The 18,789-nt window shown below is 48.8% G+C and overlaps 1 protein-coding gene across 1 annotated transcript in view; it reads right to left on the minus strand.

Moving 5' to 3' along the window:
• The window catches only part of LOC145358135 (sodium-dependent phosphate transport protein 2C-like), a 32,376-nt gene extending 28,393 nt beyond the window's left edge, over window positions 1–3,983 (minus strand). Inside the window, exons 1-2 of the mRNA XM_080211814.1 lie at window positions 3,893–3,983; window positions 204–320 (exon numbers count right to left, since the gene is read on the minus strand). Of these exons, the coding sequence (XP_080067940.1) occupies window positions 204–320; window positions 3,893–3,983 (208 nt within the window). The remainder of the gene's footprint in view (window positions 1–203; window positions 321–3,892) is intronic.
• Window positions 3,984–18,789: the final 14,806 nt, after the last annotated feature.

Consider the following 18,789-nt stretch of genomic DNA (forward strand, 5'->3'; position numbering starts at 1 on the left):
GTGGGTTAGGTTGATTGGCCGTGCTAAGAAATTGCCCAGGGATGTGTAGGTTAGAGGGATTAGTGGGTATAATATGTAGGGATATGGTCTGGGTGGGATTGTGTTGGGTGCAGACTCGATGGGCTGAATGGCCTCTTTCTGCACTGTAGGGTCCTATGATTCCACGAGAGGGGCCAGCTCCTACAATGCCTTTATTTATTTACCACTCCAGTTGGGTCCAGAGCTTTGAAGCTGGGGGAGAGCCCAGGGATCCTCTTCATCCTCTTCCTTCACATCGTCCTTCTCTGGTTGGAGTGTGTCGATTACTGTTATCATGTTCTCTGTTATAAAACACAGATAGAAGTGCTGTTTATTCTGGAATAAACAGGGGGTGCGCCTGGGCACAGATCAGCTGCTTGGAAGGATGTAAAGAATTGGGTAGAGAAAGTGTAATTGTGAAAAGTCAGGTCTGAGTGGGGTAAGGGACATCGTACAAACAGCGCTGAGAGAGGCCATTCGCTCCATTATGTCTGTGCTGGCTCTCGGTCTGATCCTGCCATACTTAAAGAACAGAAAACAACAGAAGCAGGAGTGACCATTTTCCCAATGAAACCACTCTGTCACTCAATTTGATCATATCTTCAATGTCGCTGTCCTCTCCGCTCCCCATTTCACTCCAATCCCAGAGAGATCTAAATTCCCAGTCCTGAATATATCCAACAAAGTAACATCCGCAATAAGAACATAAGAAATAGGAGCAGGAGTCGGCCATCTAGCCCTTCGAGCCTGCCCCGCCATTCAATAAGATCATGGCTGATCTGTCGTGGCTCAGTTCCACTTTCCCGCTTTCTCCCCATAACCCTTAATTCCCCTGTCTATCAGAAATCTATCTACCCGTGTCTTAAATATATTCAGCGAGGCAGCCTCCACCACTTCAACGGGCAGAGAATTCCAGAGATTCACCACCCTTTGAGTGAAGAAGTTCCTCCTCAACTCCGTTCTAAACTCCCTCCCTTATCTTGAGGCTGTGCCCCCTAGTCCTACTGTCCTTTCTAAGTGGGAAGGATCTCTCTACCTCTACCCTATCCATCCCTTTCATTATCTTATACGTCTCTATAAGATCCCCCCTCATCCTTCTAAACTCCAACGAGTACAGACCCAGTCTATTTAGTCTCTTTTCATAGTCCAACCCCCTCATCTCCGGTATCAGCCTAGTGAACCTCCTCTGCACTCCCTCCAAGGCCAATATATCCTTGCGCAAGTGCGGCGACCAAAACTGCACACAGTACTCCAGCTGTGACCTCACCAATGCCCTGTACAGTTGCAGCAAGACCTCCCTACTTTTATGTTCAATCCCCCTCGCTATAAAGGCCAGCATCCCATTCACCTTCCTGACCACCTGCTGCACCTGCAAGCTGGGTTTTTGCGATTCGTGCACAAGGACCCCGAGGTCCCTCTGCACCGTAGCATGCTGCAGCTTTTCACCCTTTAAATAATAATCCCTCCTGCTATTATTTCTGTCAATCCTCTGGAGCGGAAAATCCCAAAGATTCACAAACCTCCAAGTGATCTAATTTCTCCTCCTCCCAGCCCCAAATCACCGGCCCCCTTTACCCTGAAACCGTGGCCCCCCCCCTCTCCCCATTACAGATTCCCTGAGCCACAGAGATATCCCTCAGTGTTTACCCAGCCTCATTTTAAACAGATCTATTGGGTCTGGAGAAGGGAATCTGTAAACCTCTGCTGCCCCCAGCAGGGAGGGGTGGGGGGGGTGGGGGGGTGGTGGTTAAACAGAGCGAGAGGGGCCACCCTTCCTCAGCTTGGTTTGAGTGGGTATCCCAGATGGACGGTGATAACTCGAGGGTCCTCGTCCACACCAATAAACCCCAGGGACCACAGCGTCGGGTGGTCATCGCGTGTTCAAGAGGGCACCAGATCGATTATTTGAATAGAAACACATGTTTAAGGGGATGGGGGAAAAGACTGGAGAACGGCGCTCTGCCATAATGCTCCTTTGGAGCTGCTGCAGATACGATGGGCTGAATGGCCTCCGGAAGTGCTGGAACAGTGCTGTGATTTCTGGGAATGAGCACTGCTGGCATTTATCCGCCTGTCCCTAATTGCCCTTGAGAAAGTGACGATGAAAGCGAAAGCCTTCTCGAACTGCTGCAGTCCCTGAGGTGTAGGCACACCCGCCCTGCTGTTAGGGAGGGAGTTCTAGGATTTTTGACCCAGTGAAGGAACGACGATACATTTACAAGTCGGGATAGTGAGGGACGTGGAGGGGAACCTCCAGCTCGTGGTGTTCCCAGGTATCTGCTGCTCTTGGTGTTTGGAAAGTGTTGCCTAAGGAGTCATGGTGAGTTCCTGTGGTCCACCTTGTAGATGGTACACACTGCGACTGAGCCTCAGTGCTGGAGGGAGTCAATCTTTGGAACATAGAACACTACAGCACAAACTGGCCCTTCGGCCCACAAGTTGCGCCGATCCTATCCCTACCTACCAATCTATAACCCTCAATCCCATTAGATCCCATGTACTCATCCAGAAGTCTCTTGAAAGACCCCAGCGAGTTCGCCTCTACCACCGATGGCAGCCGATTCCACTCACTCACCACCCTCTGAGTGAAAAACTGAGTGAATTCTTGAACCAGGGGGCACAGATTGAAGAGAAGGTGGCAGACGATTCCAAGGGGACTTGAGGAAGAAATTTTTTACCCGGGGGGTGGTGGGTGTCTGGGATTCACTGCCCGAGTTGGTGGTGGATCAGAGATTCTAAACTCGTTTAAAACGTGCCTGGATCTGCGTCTTAAGTGCTGTAAGCTACAGGGCCTGGTGCAGGACGGTGGGATTAGAAAGGGCACTTGGGTGTTCTCACCGCCCATGCGTATTGCCAGTCCATGGGCTGAATGGCTTCGTTCTGTGCTGTAGCTTTTCAATGGTTCGATGATAGACTTGGACGTAATAGCTGGATGTATGGCGGTGGGATCCTGCTGCAGGAGGGGATTGGAGGTGTCCGAGAGTTGGTGAACATAAGAACATAAGAAATAGGAGCAGGAGTAGGCCATCTAGCCCTTCGAGCCTGCCCCGCCATTCAATAAGATCATGGCTGATCTGTCGTGGCTCAGTTCCACATTCCCGCCCTCTCCCCATAACCCTTAATCCCCTCTCTTATCAAAAACCCATCAACCCGCGTCTTAAAAATATTTAGCGAGGCAGCCTCCACCACTTCAACGGGCAGAGAATTCCAGAGATTCACCACCCTTTGAGTGAAGAAGTTCCTCCTCAACTCCGTTCTAAACCGCCTCCCCTTTATCTTGAGGCTGTGCCCCCTAGTCCTACTGTCTTTTTTGAGCGGGAAGAGTCTCTCCACCTCTATCCTATCCATCCCATTCATCATCTTATACGTCTCAATGAGATCTCCCCTCATTCTTCTAAACTCTAACGAGTACAAGCCTAGTTTATTCAGCCTCTCCTCATAGCTCAACCCCCTCAACTCCGGACACAGGAACACAGTGGTGTTCGGACACAGGGAGGCTGTGGCGTAGTGGTATTGTCACTGGACTAGTAATCCAGAGACCCAGGACAAGATCTGGGGACGTGGCAGATGGTAAAAGTCTAATGAAACCACGGTCGATTGTCGGAAAAACCCACCAGGTTCACCAATGTCCTCCAGGGAAGGAAATCTGCCGTTCTTACCTGGTCTGGCCTACACGTGACTTCAGAGCCACAGAATGTGGTTGTTTGTCAAATGCCCTCTGAAATGGTGGGCAGTTAGGGGTGGGTAATAAATACTAGCCCAGCCAGTGATGTCCATGTCCCTGAGCATGAAGGCAGGGTCTTCTGTGTAAATGAAGGAGCCTGAGCCAGGTAGGAGTCATTGCTTTTTCTAACAGGTGAAGATTGCTACATACTTGCTTCAGCTGCTGGAGGTAAATCAGTTTTTTCCGTCTCCTCAATAGTGAAATCAGCAGAAGGGATGGGATTGATGTTAAATGGAGACATTCTGACAGTGAGCAGGCTGCAAAGACAAAGAGAAGAGGTCAGCATTGGCACCTGGTCTCCCTGGATCCAGCACCAATCTCAATCTTCTTTTCCCAAAGATTCTTCCCAAGATTTTCTCCTTTCGAGTTTTCACATAGACTTTCCCATTTCCACATGAACCATAGAACATTACAGCTCAGAAACAGGCCTTTTGGCCCTTCTTGTCTGTGCCGAACCATTTTTCTGCCTAGTCCCACTGACCTGCACCTGGACCATATCCCTCCACATCCCTCTCATCCATGAACCCGTCCAAGTTTTTCTTAAATGTTAAAAGTGAGCCCACATTTACCACTTTATCCGGCAGCTCATTCCACACTCCCACCACTCTCTGCGTGAAGAATCCCCCCCCTAATATTCCCTTTAAACTTTTCTCCTTTCACCCTTAACCCATGCCCTCTGGTTTTTTTCTCCCCTAGCCTCAGTGGAAAAACCCTGCTTGCATTCACTCTATCTATACCCATCAAAATCTTATACACTTCTATCAAATCTCCCCTCATTCTCCAGGGAATAAAGTCCTAACCTATTCAATCTCTCTCTGTAACTCAGTTTCTCAAGTCCCGGCAACATCCTTGTGAACCTTCTCCGCACTCTTTCAACCTTATTTACATCCTTCCTGTAACTAGGTGACCAGAACTGCACACAATACTCTAAATTCAGCCTCACCAATGCCTTATACAACCTGACCATAACAGTCCAACTCTTATACTCGATACTCTGATTTATAAAGGCTAATGTTCCAAAAGCACTCTTTACCTATCTACCTGTGACGCCACTTTTAGGGAATTCTGTACCTGTATTCCCAGATCCCTCTGTTCTTCTGCACTCTTCAGTGTCCTACCATTTACCTTGCATGTTTCACCTTGGTTTGTCCTTCCAAAATGCAATACCTCACACTTGTCTGCATTAAACTTCATCTGCCATTTTGCAGCCCATTTTTCTAGCTGGTCCAAATCCCTCTGCAAGCTTTGAAAACCTTCCTCACTGTCCACTACACCTCCAATCTTTGTATCATCAGCAAATTTGCTGATCCAATTTACCACATTATCATCCAGATCATTGATATAGATGACAAACAACAATGGACCCAGCACTGATCCCTGCGGCACATCACTAGTCACAGGCCTCCACTCAGAGAAGCAATCCTCCACTACCACTCTCTGGCTTCTTTCATTGAGCCAGTGTCTAATCCAATTTACTACCTCTCCATGTATACCTAGCGACTGAATCTTCCTAACTAACCTCCCATGAGGGACCTTGTCAAAGGCCTTACTGAAGTCCATGTAGACAACATCCACTGCTTTCTAGTCATCCACTTTCCTGGTAACGTCCTCGAAAAACTCTAATAGATTGGTTAAACATGACCTACCACACCCAAAGCCATGTTGACTCTCCCTAATAAATCCCTGTCTATCCGAGTATTTGTAGATCCTATCTCTTAGTACTCCTTCCAATAATTTACCTACTACTGACGTCAAACTTACCGGCCTATAATTTCTCAGATTAATTTTTGAGCCTTTATTAAACAACGGAACAACATGAGCTATCCTCCAATCATCCGGCACCTCACCCGTGGATACCGACATTTTAAATATATCTGCCAGGGCCCCTGCGATTTCAACACTAGCCTCCTTCAAGGTCCGAGGGAATACTCTGTCCAGTCCTGGAGATTTATCTACTCTGATTTGCCTCAAGAAAGCAAGCACCTCCTCCCCTTTAATCTGTATAGGTTCCATGACCTGCCGACTTGTTTGCCTTATTTCCATAGACTCCATCCCAGTTTCCTTAGTAAATATGGATGGAAAAAACCCATGTAATATCTCCCCCATTTCTTCTGGTTCCATACAAAGCCAACCACTCTGATCTTCAAGAGGACCAATTTTATCCCTTACTATGCTTTTGCTCTTAATATACCTGTCGAAGCTCTTAGGATTATCCTTCACCTTAACTGCCAAAGCAACCTCATGTCTTCTTTTAGCCTCCTGATTTCTTTCTTAAGTAGTTTCTTACACTTTTTATACTCCTCAAGCATCTTATTTATTCCCTGTTGCCTATACATGTCACACATCTCTCTCTCCTTCTTTATCAGAGTTCCAATATCCCTCGAGAACCAAGGTTCCTTATTCTTATTCACTTTGCCTTTAATCCTGACAGGAACAGACAAACTCTGCACTCTCAACATTTCTCCTTTGAAGGCCTCCCACTTACCAATCACATCCTTGCCAGGGAACAGCCTGTCCCAATCCACGCTGTTTAGATCCTTTCTCATTTCTTCAAATTTGGCCTTTTTCCAGTTCAGAACCTCAACCCGAGAATCAGATCTATCTTTATCCATGATCAAGTTGAAACTAATGGCGTTATGAACACTGGAACCAAAGTGTTCCTGTACACACACTTCCGTCACTTGTCCTAACTCATTTCCTAATCGGAGATCTAATATTGCATCCTCTCTAGTTGGTGCCTCTATATATTGATGTAGAAAATTTTCCTGAACACATTTTACAAACTCTAACACGTCTAGACATTTAACAGTATGGGAGCCCCAATCTATGTGTGGAAAATTAAAATCTCCTACTATCCCAACTTTATGTTTCCGGCAGTTGTCTGTTATCTCTTTGCTGATTTGAATTCTCACTGACTATTGGGTGGTCTATAATACAATCCTGTTAATATGGTCATACCTTTCCTGTTTCTCAGCTCCACCCATAGGGCCTCTGTAGACAAGCCCTCTAATCCGTCTACCTGAGCACTGCTGTAACATTTTCCCTGACTAGCAATGTCACCCCTCCCACCCTTCATCCCTCTGCCTCTATCACGTCTGAAACATTGGAAGCCTGGAACTAGTCAGAACTGCCAGTCCTGCCCCTCGTGTACCCAAGTTTCACTAATGGCTACAGTGTCATAATTCCATGTGTCAATCCATGCCCTCAACTCGTCTGCCTTCCCCATAATGCTCCTGATATTGAAATAGACACACCTCAGAAGATTATTACCACCACACACAACCCTTCCATTTGTGATTTTGCATGAACTGTTATCATTTATTTTCATCACTGCTCCACTATCTTCTCTGGCACTCTGGTTCCCATCCCCCTGCAAATCTAGTATAAACCCTCCCCAATAACACTAGCAAACCTCCCTGCAAGCACATTGGCCCCCTTGTAGTTCAGGTGTAACCCGTCTCTCTTGTACAGGTCCCACCTGCCCCAGAAGATCTAGAAACCTGAAACCCTGCCCCCTACACCAGCCACATGTTCATCCCCCCCCCGAGCATCCCACTCTTACCCTCACTGGCACGTGGCACAGGTAACAATCCTGAGATTACTACCCCTCAGGGTCCTGCTTTTTAACTTCTGTCCAAGCTCCCTATACTCAGTCTTCGGGACCTCCTCACTCTCCCTTCCTACATCATTGGTACCGATGTGTACCATGACATCTGGCTGATCACCCTCCCACTACAGAACGCTGTGCCCGCGATCAGGGACATCTCTGACCCTGGCACTCGGGAGGCAACAAACCATCCGGGAGTCTGTGTCATGACCACAGAGCCTCCTGTCTGTACCTCTGACTATCGAGTCCCCTATCAGAACCAGACTCAGTGCCAGTCATCCAGCTGCCACAGCTTGTCCCAGGTAAGGCATCCCCTACAACAGTATCCAAATCTGAGTACCTGTTGTGGAGGGGAATGGCCACAGGGGAGCCCTGCTCTGCCTGCCCTTTCCCCTTCCCTTGCCTGACCCTGTGCTCTGTGCCTGTGGTGTAACTACCTCCCTGAAGCTACTCTCTGTAACCTCCTCATTCTCCCGAATGTCACCCAGCTCCTGCTCCGGTTCCCTAACGCGGTCTGTTAGGTGCTGTAGCTGGACGCACCTCTTGCAGGTGTCATTGTCAGGGACACTGGAGATCTCCCTAATTCCCACATCCTGCATGCGTTTGGGAATCTCCCTTGGTGTTTTCCCTCAGATTTGGATTCTAAATGCAATTTCCGTTTTATAACGAAGATCAGATTAATCTCAGGTTCCAAATATTCGATGCAATTAAACAGGAAGCACGGAGAAAGGGAGGGGGGAGAAATCTACCAAAAAGCACCATTCCATTCAGATCCAGCACTGTAATCTAATCAGGAATTCCTGCTGTCATCAGTTCAGCTTCACTGACAATTTAGCCCGTTATTTCATCATTCTTGTGATAAGTAACAAGCTTTATGACACCTTGTTTGCAATATTAGTTCAAAGTACCAGAACTGAAGTAGATAAAAGGGAACTGGGATTTAATACCCTTCCCTGTCACTGGGGTGTGAAGGAGACACATGCACAAGGTGCATATTTGCCTCAGTTTAAGAAAGATCTGTGGGACCCACAGCCTAGACTTAGTGAGCTTCCGTTCTCAGGGGCCCAGCGCAGGACACAGCGAGCACCCGAGACCACCGCTGCCCCTCTCTCACAGCCCGCAGTGGTCCCAGTGGCTGGCACCTGCTCAGCTTATATCCCAGGCCTGCCCCTCCAGAGCCAGTTCCCGGCTGGCCACTGTCCCCACGCGCAGTCTACTAGAATCTGTGTCAAGATCAAAGACCCGTCTGTCCGACTCTCATCGGGATTCTGGAGCTGGCAGGCGGGGACCGGGGGACCCCCGTCACCACCAGTGGCCTCAGCTCCCCCCCGCCCGACTGCAGTGAGGAGGAACTCAGCAAACTGCTAACAGAGCTCTCCGTAACCGAGGGACAGCCCTCCCCAGCCTGCCGAGGGAAACCGGGCACCCCTGGCAATGGGTACACAGCAGGAGGGCGGCAAAGCGGGGACCTGTGGTTGGACAGCAACATGGTGCAGTGCAGAAGGAGGCCATTTGGCCCTCCTTGTCTGGGCCAACCCTCAAACACCTTTCTAACCCCACCTTCCTGCGCCCGGCCCGTAGCCCTGTAGCTGACAGCACTTAAGGTGCAGATTCAGGTACTTCCTAAACAAGTTTAGGGTCTCTGCTTCCACCAGTTACTCAGGCCAAGAATCCCAGACACCCTCTGCATAAAAATAATATTTTCTCGTGTCTCCTCCACATCTACTGCCATTTATCTTGAATCTGTGTCGCCTGGTTTTTGGAACTCTGCCAAGGGAAACAATTTCATCCCGTCTACTCTCTTGCTCTTTCTGTCCCTTTCTCTCTTGCTCTTTCTGTCCCTTTCTCCCTCTCTCTCTCTCTCCCTTTCTCCCTCTCTGTCTCTCTACCCCTCTCTCTCTCCCTCTCTGTCTCTCTCCCTTTCTCTCTCTCTCTCTTTCTCCCTCTCTCTCTCTCTCCCTCTCTCTCTCTCTCTTTCTCCCTCTCTGTCTCTCTACCCCTCTCTCTCTCTCTCTCTGTCTCTCTCCCTCCCTCTCTCTCTCTCTCTGTCTCTCTCTCTCTCTCTCTCTCCCTCTCTGTCTCTCTCCCTCCCTCTCTCTCTCTCCCTCTCTGTCTCTCTCTCTCTCTCTTTCTCCCTCTCTGTCTCTCTCCCTTTCTCTCTCTCTCTCTTTCTCCCTCTCTGTCTCTCTCTCTCTCTCTTTCTCCCTCTCTGTCTCTCTCCCTCCCTCTCTCTCTCTCCCTTTCTCCCTCTCTGTCTCTCTCCCTCTCCCTCTCTCTCCCTTTCTCTCTCTCTGTCCCTCTCCCTCTCTCTCCCTTTCGCCCTCTCCCTCTCTCTCCCTTTCTCTCTCTCTGTCCCTCTCCCTCTCTCTCCCTTTCTCCCTCTCCCTCTCTCTCCCTTTCTCTCTCTCTGTCCCTCTCCCTCTCTCTCCCTTTCTCTCTCTCTCTCTTTCTCCCTCTCTGTCTCTCTCTCTCTCTCTTTCTCCCTCTCTGTCTCTCTCCCTCCCTCTCTCTCTCTCCCTTTCTCCCTCTCTGTCTCTCTCCCTCTCCCTCTCTCTCCCTTTCTCTCTCTCTGTCCCTCTCCCTCTCTCTCCCTTTCGCCCTCTCCCTCTCTCTCCCTTTCTCTCTCTCTGTCCCTCTCCCTCTCTCTCCCTTTCTCCCTCTCTCCCTCTCTCCCCACGTACAATTTTGTAAACCTGATTGTCACCCCTCACCTTCTCTATTCCAAGGAAAACAACCCTCCCCAGTCTCTCCCTGTAGCTACAATTTCCCAGCCCTGACAACATTCCACCTAATCCCTGCGCTCTCTCCAGAGTAATTATATCCTTCTGTAACGTGGGAACCAGAACGGCACACAATACTCCGGTTGTGTCTTCACCCGTGTCTTACACAGTTTCATCATTATATCCCCCATATTTGTATTCTGTACCTCTGCCAGAGACGGAGAGTATTCCATGTTCCTCTTTACAATCTTATCTACCTGTTCTGCTGCCGTTAGGAACCTGTGCACTCGTCCACTAAGATCTCTCATCCACCCCTCTCACTATACCCCCATTTATTTTGTATTCTCTATTTGTATTGTCTACCAGGTTGATAAGGTTGTTAAGAAGGCGTAAGGTGTGTTAGCTTTTATTGGTAGAGGGATTGAATTTTGGAGCCGTGAGGTCATGTTACAACTGTACAAAACTCTGGTGTGGCTGCACTTGGAGTATTGCGTACAGTTCTGGTCGCCGCATTATAAGAAAGATGTGGAGGCATTGGAAAGGGTGCAGAGGAGGTTTACCAGGATGTTGCCTGGTATGGTGGGAAGGTCTTACGAGGAAAGGCTGAGGGACTTGAGGCTGTTTTTGTTAGAGAGAAGAAGGTTAAGAGGTGACCTAATTGAGGCATACAAGATGATCAGAGGATTGGATAGGGTGGACAGTGAGAGCCTTTTTCCTCGGATGGTGATGGCTAACACGAGGGGACATAGCTTTAAATTAAGGGGTGGTAATTATAGGACGGATGTCAGAGGTAGGTTCTTTACTCAGAGGGTAGTAAGGGCGTGGAATGCCCTGCCTGCAGCAGTTGTGGACTCGCCAACTTTAAGGGCGTTCAAATGGTCAGTGGATAGGCAAATAGATAACATTGGAATAGTTTAGGTTAGAGGGTCATTAGATTGGTTCCACTGGTCAGCGCAACATCGAGGGCCGAAGGGCCTGTACTGCGCTGGAATGTTCTACGTTCTATAACCATTTGACTTCCATAAATGCATTATCTCACACTTTTCGGAGTTGAACTTCACCTCCCTGCCCACTCCACCAACCCACCGATCTGGTTTTGGAGATGATAGTTGGCCTCGACACTATCCACTACCCGGCCAATCTTTGTGTCATCTGCAAATTTCCCAATCGTGGCCCCCACGTTCAAATGCAGGTTCACACTGCAAGGGTCCCAACACTGAGCCCTGTGGAACATCACCTAAAACAGCATTCCATTCACTAGGACATCCATCAGCCATGTTTCCTGTTACCAAGCCAACTTCTTATTCAGTTTGCCACATTACCCTGTATCCCATGGGCTTTTACTTCTTGACCAATCTGCCTGTGGAACCTTGTTAAACACTTTGCTGAAATCCATGTAGACAACATCTACTGCAGTACCCTCATCGATCCTCCTTGTCACTTCTTCAAAGAATTCAATCAAGTTTGTAACACGTGAACTTTCCTTAACAAAGCTGACCACTCCCCATTAGTCCATATCTTTCTACGTTACACTTTATCTTACCTCTCAGGATTGATTCTAACAATGTAAGACTAACTGACAGATTACTGTTTGGCATTTTCTTTACACCTTTTTAAACAACGGAATCACGCTGGCATTCCTCATTCCTCCGGCACCGCCCCTGCGTTGACGGAAGACTGGAAAATAATCCGCGGAGCGTCTACTATTTCCTCTCTGACCTCCTTCAACATCCGAGGGAACGACCCACCTGGCCCAAGCAACCTATCCATTTCCAAGGATTCCAGCTCCTCTAACACTTCCCCTCTGCTGAAGATTATTTTATCCAAAATTTCACACTGTTCCCCTTGGATTTCTGTAACCACATCATCCCTTTCTGATGTCAATACAGTGACAAATAATTCTTTAAAACCTCTTCCCAGATCCTTTGCATCTTCTCACAGGTTCCCTTCTTCATCTCTGATAGGTCCCCCTTTCTCCTGACCTAGCGTTCGCTCTTCATAAACTTTTCTTTAAACTTGCTTGCTAATATTTTTTCATAGAAGCAAAGAATAGTTAGATTGCAGGAGGAGCCATTTACTTCTCTTATCTGTACTGGTTCCCTGAAGGAGCAATTCATCGAGTGCCATGCCCACAACCTCAGCCCCATAACCCTGGTAATAGTCCAATTCCCTCATGAAATCCTTGACTGAATCTGTCTCCACCACACTCTCAGACAGTACATTCCAGATCCTAACCACTCTCTGTGTGAATCTGTCTCCACCACACTCTCAGACAGTACATTCCAGATCCTAACCATTCGCTGTGTGAATCTGTCTCCACCACACTCTCAGACAGTACATTCCAGATCCTAACCATTCGCTGTGTGAATCTGTCTCCACCACACTCTCAGACAGTGCGTTCCAGATCCTAACCACTCGCTGTGTGAATCTGTCTCCACCACACTCTCAGGCAGTACATTCCAGATCCCAACCACTCGCTGTGTGAATCTGTCTCCACCACACTCTCAGGCAGTACATTCCAGATCCCAACCACTCGCTGTGTGAATCTGTCTCCACCACACTCTCAGACAGTACATTCCAGATCCTAACCACTTGCTGTGTGAATCTGTCTCCACCACACTCTCAGACAGTACATTCCAGATCCTAACCATTCGCTGTGTGAATCTGTCTCCACCACACTCTCAGACAGTACATTCCAGATCCTAACCACTCACTGTGTGAATCTGTCTCCACCACACTCTCAGACAGTACATTCCAGATCCTAACCACTCTCTGTGTGAATCTGTCTCCACCACACTCTCAGACAGTACATTCCAGATCCTAACCACTCTCTGTGTGAATCTGTCTCCACCACACTCTCAGACAGTACATTCCAGATCCTAACCACTCTCTGTGTGAATCTGTCTCCACCACACTCTCAGACAGTACATTCCAGATCCTAACCGCTCGCTGTGTGAATCTGTCTCCACCACACTCTCAGACAGTACATTCCAGATCCTAACCACTCTCTGTGTGAATCTATCTCCACCACACTCTCAGACAGTACATTCCAGATCCTAACCACTCGCTGTGTGAATCTATCTCCACCACACTCTCAGACAGTACATTCCAGATCCTAACCACTCTCTGTGTGAATCTATCTCCACCACACTCTCAGACAGTACATTCCAGATCCTAACCACTCACTGTGTGAATCTGTCTCCACCACACTCTCAAACAGTACATTCCAGATCCTAACCACTCGCTGTGTGAATCTGTCTCCACCACACTCTCAGACAGTGTTTTCTGTCCAGCCCCTTCATGATTTTGAACACATCGATCAAATTTCCTTTCCACCTGATCTTGCCCAAGAGAAACGATCCTAACCTCTCCAGTTGAGTTTTTAACCGCAGTTCCTCATTCCTGGAATCATTCTTGTGAATCTTTTCTACATTCTCTCCAATACCTCCTCCTGTTTCCCACAGTACAGTATCTGCGTTATTCACAATACTCCAGTTCAGGCTGAACCCAGTGTTTTATACAAATTGAACGTTATCTCCTCACTCTGGATCTCTGCACCACAGCAGATAGAGCCCAGGATACCGTATGCTTAATTATCCATTCCCTCGTCTCGTTCTGTCACTGTAACGCTGTACGTACTGGTGTCCCGAGGAACTCCTGCATCTTCTCTGCAATGCCTGCATTCTGTACTGTCTCTCCACAAATATCCTCCCAAAAATAAACTATCCAGCACACTGTCACACTAACCATCCAACCAAACCACTCAGTAACTAATCCAAATAAACCACTCACTAACTAATCCAACTCACCCTCACACTAACTAATCTAACTAAACCATGCACTAACTAATCCAACTAAACCACTCACTACCTAATCCAACGAAACTAACACCAACTAATCCAATTCACCCACACATTAACTAATCTAACTAAACCACACACACTAACTAATCTAACTAAACTACACACTTACTAATCCAATTCATCCACATATTAACTAATCTAACTAAACCACACACTAACTAATCCAAATCATCAACACATTAATTAATCTAACTAAACCACACACAGTAACTAATCTAACTAAACCACACACTAACTAATCCAATTCATCAACACATTAACTAATCTAACTAAACCACACTCACTAACTAATCTAACTAAACCACACGCACTAACTAATCTAACTAAACCACACACTAACTAATCCAATTCATCAACACATTAACTAATCTAACTAAACCACACTCACTAACTAATCTAACTAAACCACACACTAACTAATCCAATTCATCAACACATTAACTAATCTAACTAAACCACACTCACTAACTAATCTAACTAAACCACACACTAACTAATCCAATTCATCCTCACAATAGCTAATCTAACTAAACCACACTCACTAACTAATCTAACTAAACCACACTCACTAACTAATCTAACTAAACCACACACTAACTCATCCAATTCACCCACACATTAACTAATCTAGCTAAGCCACAGTCACTAACTAATCCAATTTACCCTCACATTAACTAATGTAACTAAATCAGACACTAACTAATCTAACTAACACACATGAAACACATGAACAGAATGAGGCTCCAGTGAGAATTCCTCCAGTGGAAGAATCCATTCAGCACCAACTCTCGGAAAGGGCATCTCACTCAGGCCCTCGGCTCCACCCAATCTCCATATCCTGACACATTCACCATCCCACCCAACCCGCACATCCTTGGAGGAAACCGGAGCACCTGGAGGAAACCCACGCAGACACGGGAAGAACATGCAAACTCCACACAGGCAGGGACCCGAGCTGGGAATCGATCCTGGGTCCCGGGTGCTGTGAGGCGGCAGTGTTAACCCACTGTGCCACCCACCAAAACCTAGAGGCATTAAATCAGGCTCTTACCTCAGTGCGGGCAGTGAGGTGTGTGCTGCAAATACCCCAACAGGCTGTCAGTGTTTATAAAGGCTCTCACTGGTCAAAGTATTGTGCTGGCTGTGCACTTGTAACCAGCAATCAAACTCTATCAGCTTCCCAATTAATATTTACCTGGCTCTCCTGATAGCTGGATACGCACAACAAGATAAAGGTTTGATGTGCTCATAATTTTCTGCAGGGTTACTGCATGTTAATTACCTATTGATTACACATCCATTATCCATTCATACACACGGCATCAGAGAATATTCGACCCAAAGCAGAACGGTTACAGAACTCTCCCATTCAGTCAGTGTGCAGTGAAAAAACTCGCAAGAAATGATGCTGGAGAAATTCCAGAGTTTCAGCGACTAATTATTGACCTAACAAAACAAACAGAGTGACATTCCCAGAGTGATGGGCACACAGGCGCCTCATAAACCAACTGGGAAATGTCAGCACATCGATCCCTGGAGAAAGGAAATTACTCCTGGAACAATCTGGGAATAATGCATAATGCAGCTCATCACCGGGAATGCAGAGAGACCCGGACTAGGATTACAGAGATATCGACACTGGGGGTAGAGAGAGATCGACACCGGGAGTACAGAGAGATCGACACCGGGAGTACAGAGAGATCGACACCGGGAGTACAGAGAGATCGACACAGGGGGTAGAGAGAGATCGACACCGGGGGTACAGAGAGATCGACACCGGGAGTACAGAGAGATCGACACCGGGAGTGCAGAGAGATCGACACTGGGGGTACAGAGAGATCGACACCGGGAGTACAGAGAGATCGACACCGGGAGTACAGAGAGATCGACACCGGGAGTACAGAGAGATCGACACCGGGAGTACAGAGAGATCAACATCGGGAGTACAGAGAGATCGACGTGGGGAGTACAGAGAGATCGACATAGGGAGTACAGAGAGATCGACACTGAGAAACAGAGAGATCGACACCGGGAGTACAGAGAGATCGACACCGGGAGTACAGAGAGATCGACACCGGGAGTACAGAGAGATCGACACCGGGAGTACAGAGAGATCGACACCGGGAGCACAGAGAGATCGACACCGGGAGTACAGAGAGATCGACACTGAGAAACAGAGAGATCGACACCGGGGGTACAGAGAGATCGACACAGGGAGTACAGAGAGATCGACACCGGGAGTACAGAGAGATCGACACCGGGAGTACAGAGAGATCGACACTGAGAAACAGAGAGATCGACACCGGGGATACAGAGAGATCGACACTGAGAAACAGAGAGATCGACACCGGGAGTACAGAGAGATCGACACCGGGAGTACAGAGAGATCGACACTGAGAAACAGAGAGATCAACACCGGGGGTACAGAGAGATCGACACTGGGAGTACAGAGAGATCGACACCGGGAGTACAGAGAGATCGACACCGGGGGTACAGAGAGATCGACACCGGGAGTACAGAGAGATCGACACCGGGAGTACAGAGAGATCGACACCGGGAGTACAGAGAGATCGACACCGGGGGTACAGAGAGATCGACACCAGGGGTACAGAGAGATCGACACCGGGAGTACAGAGAGATCGACACTGGGAGTACAGAGAGATCGACACTGGGAGTACAGAGAGATCGACACCGGGAGTACAGAGAGATCGACACCGGGAGTACAGAGAGATCGACACCGGGAGCACAGAGAGATCGACACCGGGGGTACAGAGAGATCGACACCGGGGGTACAGAGAGATCGACACCGGGAGTACAGAGAGATCGACACCGGGAGCACAGAGAGATCGACACCGGGAGTACAGAAAGATCGACACCGGGAGTACAGAGAGATCGACACCGGGAGCACAGAGAGATCGACACCGGGGGTACAGAGAGATCGACACCGGGAGTACAGAGAGATCGACACCGGGATCACAGAGAGATCGACACCGGGGGTACAGAGAGATCGACACTGGGAGTACAGAGAGATCGACACCGGGAGTACAGAGAGATCGACACCGGGAGCACAGAGAGATCGACACCGGGGGTACAGAGAGATCGACACCGGGAGTACAGAGAGATCGACACCGGGATCACAGAGAGATCGACACCGGGGGTACAGAGAGATCGACACCGGGAGTACAGAGAGATCGACACTGAGAAACAGAGAGATCGACACAGGGAGTACAGAGAGATCGACACCGGGAGTACAGAGAGATCGACACCGGGAGTACAGAGAGATCGACACCGGGAGTACAGAGAGATCGACACCGGGAGTACAGAGAGATCGACACCGGGAGTACAGAGAGATCGACACCGGGAGTACAGAGAGATCGACACCGGGAGTACAGAGAGATCGACACCGGGAGTACAGAGAGATCGACACCGGGAGTACAGAGAGATCGACACTGAGAAACAGAGAGATCGACACAGGGAGTACAGAGAGATCGACACCGGGAGTACAGAGAGATCGACACCGGGGGTACAGAGAGATCGACACCGGGAGTACAGAGAGATCGACACCGGGAGTACAGAGAGATCGACACCGGGAGTACAGAGAGATCGACACCGGGAGTACAGAGAGATCGACACCGGGAGTACAGAGAGATCGACACCGGGAGTACAGAGAGATCGACACCGGGAGTACAGAGAGATCGACACCGGGAGTACAGAGAGATCGACACCGGGGGTACAGAGAGATCGACACTGGGAGTACAGAGAGATCGACACAGGGAGTACAGAGAGATCGACACCGGGAGTACAGAGAGATCGACACTGGGGGTACAGAGAGATCGACACCGGGAGTACAGAGAGATCGACACCGGGGGTACAGAGAGATCGACACCGGGAGTACAGAGAGATCGACACTGAGAAACAGAGAGATCGACACCGGGAGTACAGAGAGATCGACACCGGGAGTACAGAGAGATCGACACTGAGAAACAGAGAGATCGACACAGGGAGTACAGAGAGATCGACACCGGGAGTACAGAGAGATCGACACCGGGAGTAGAGAGAGATCGACACCGGGGGTACAGAGAGATCGACACCGGGGGTACAGAGAGATCGACACCGGGAGTAGAGAGAGATCGACACCGGGAGTACAGAGAGATCGACACCGGGAGTACAGAGAGATCGACACCGGGAGTACAGAGAGATCGACACCGGGAGCACAGAGAGATCGACACCGGGAGTACAGAGAGATCGACACCGGGAGTACAGAGAGATCGACACCGGGAGTACAGAGAGATCGACACCGGGAGTACAGAGAGATCGACACTGAGAAACAGAGAGATCGACACAGGGAGTACAGAGAGATCGACACCGGGAGTACAGAGAGATCGACACTGAGAAACAGAGAGATCGACACAGGGAGTACAGAGAGATCGACACCGGGAGTACAGAGAGATCGACACCGGGAGTACAGAGAGATCGACACTGGGAGTACAGAGAGATCGACACTGAGAAACAGAGAGATCGACACAGGGAGTACAGAGAGATCGACACCGGGAGTACAGAGAGATCGACACCGGGAGTACAGAGAGATCGACACTGAGAAACAGAGAGATCGACACAGGGAGTACAGAGAGATCGACACCGGGAGTACAGAGAGATCGACACCGGGAGTACAGAGAGATCGACACCGGGAGTACAGAGAGATCGACACCGGGAGTACAGAGAGATCGACACCGGGGGTACAGAGAGATCGACACTGGGGGTACAGAGAGATTGACACCGGGTGTCATGTCTCATTTGAAGGGCAGTAACTCCCAGAGAGCAGCACCCCCCCCCACCCCCCCACCCCCCCACCCCCCC

The sequence above is a fragment of the Carcharhinus amblyrhynchos genome, chromosome 25, assembly GCF_965287045.1.
Source record: "Carcharhinus amblyrhynchos chromosome 25, sCarAmb.v2.hapA, whole genome shotgun sequence".
NCBI classification, from domain to species: domain Eukaryota; kingdom Metazoa; phylum Chordata; class Chondrichthyes; order Carcharhiniformes; family Carcharhinidae; genus Carcharhinus; species Carcharhinus amblyrhynchos.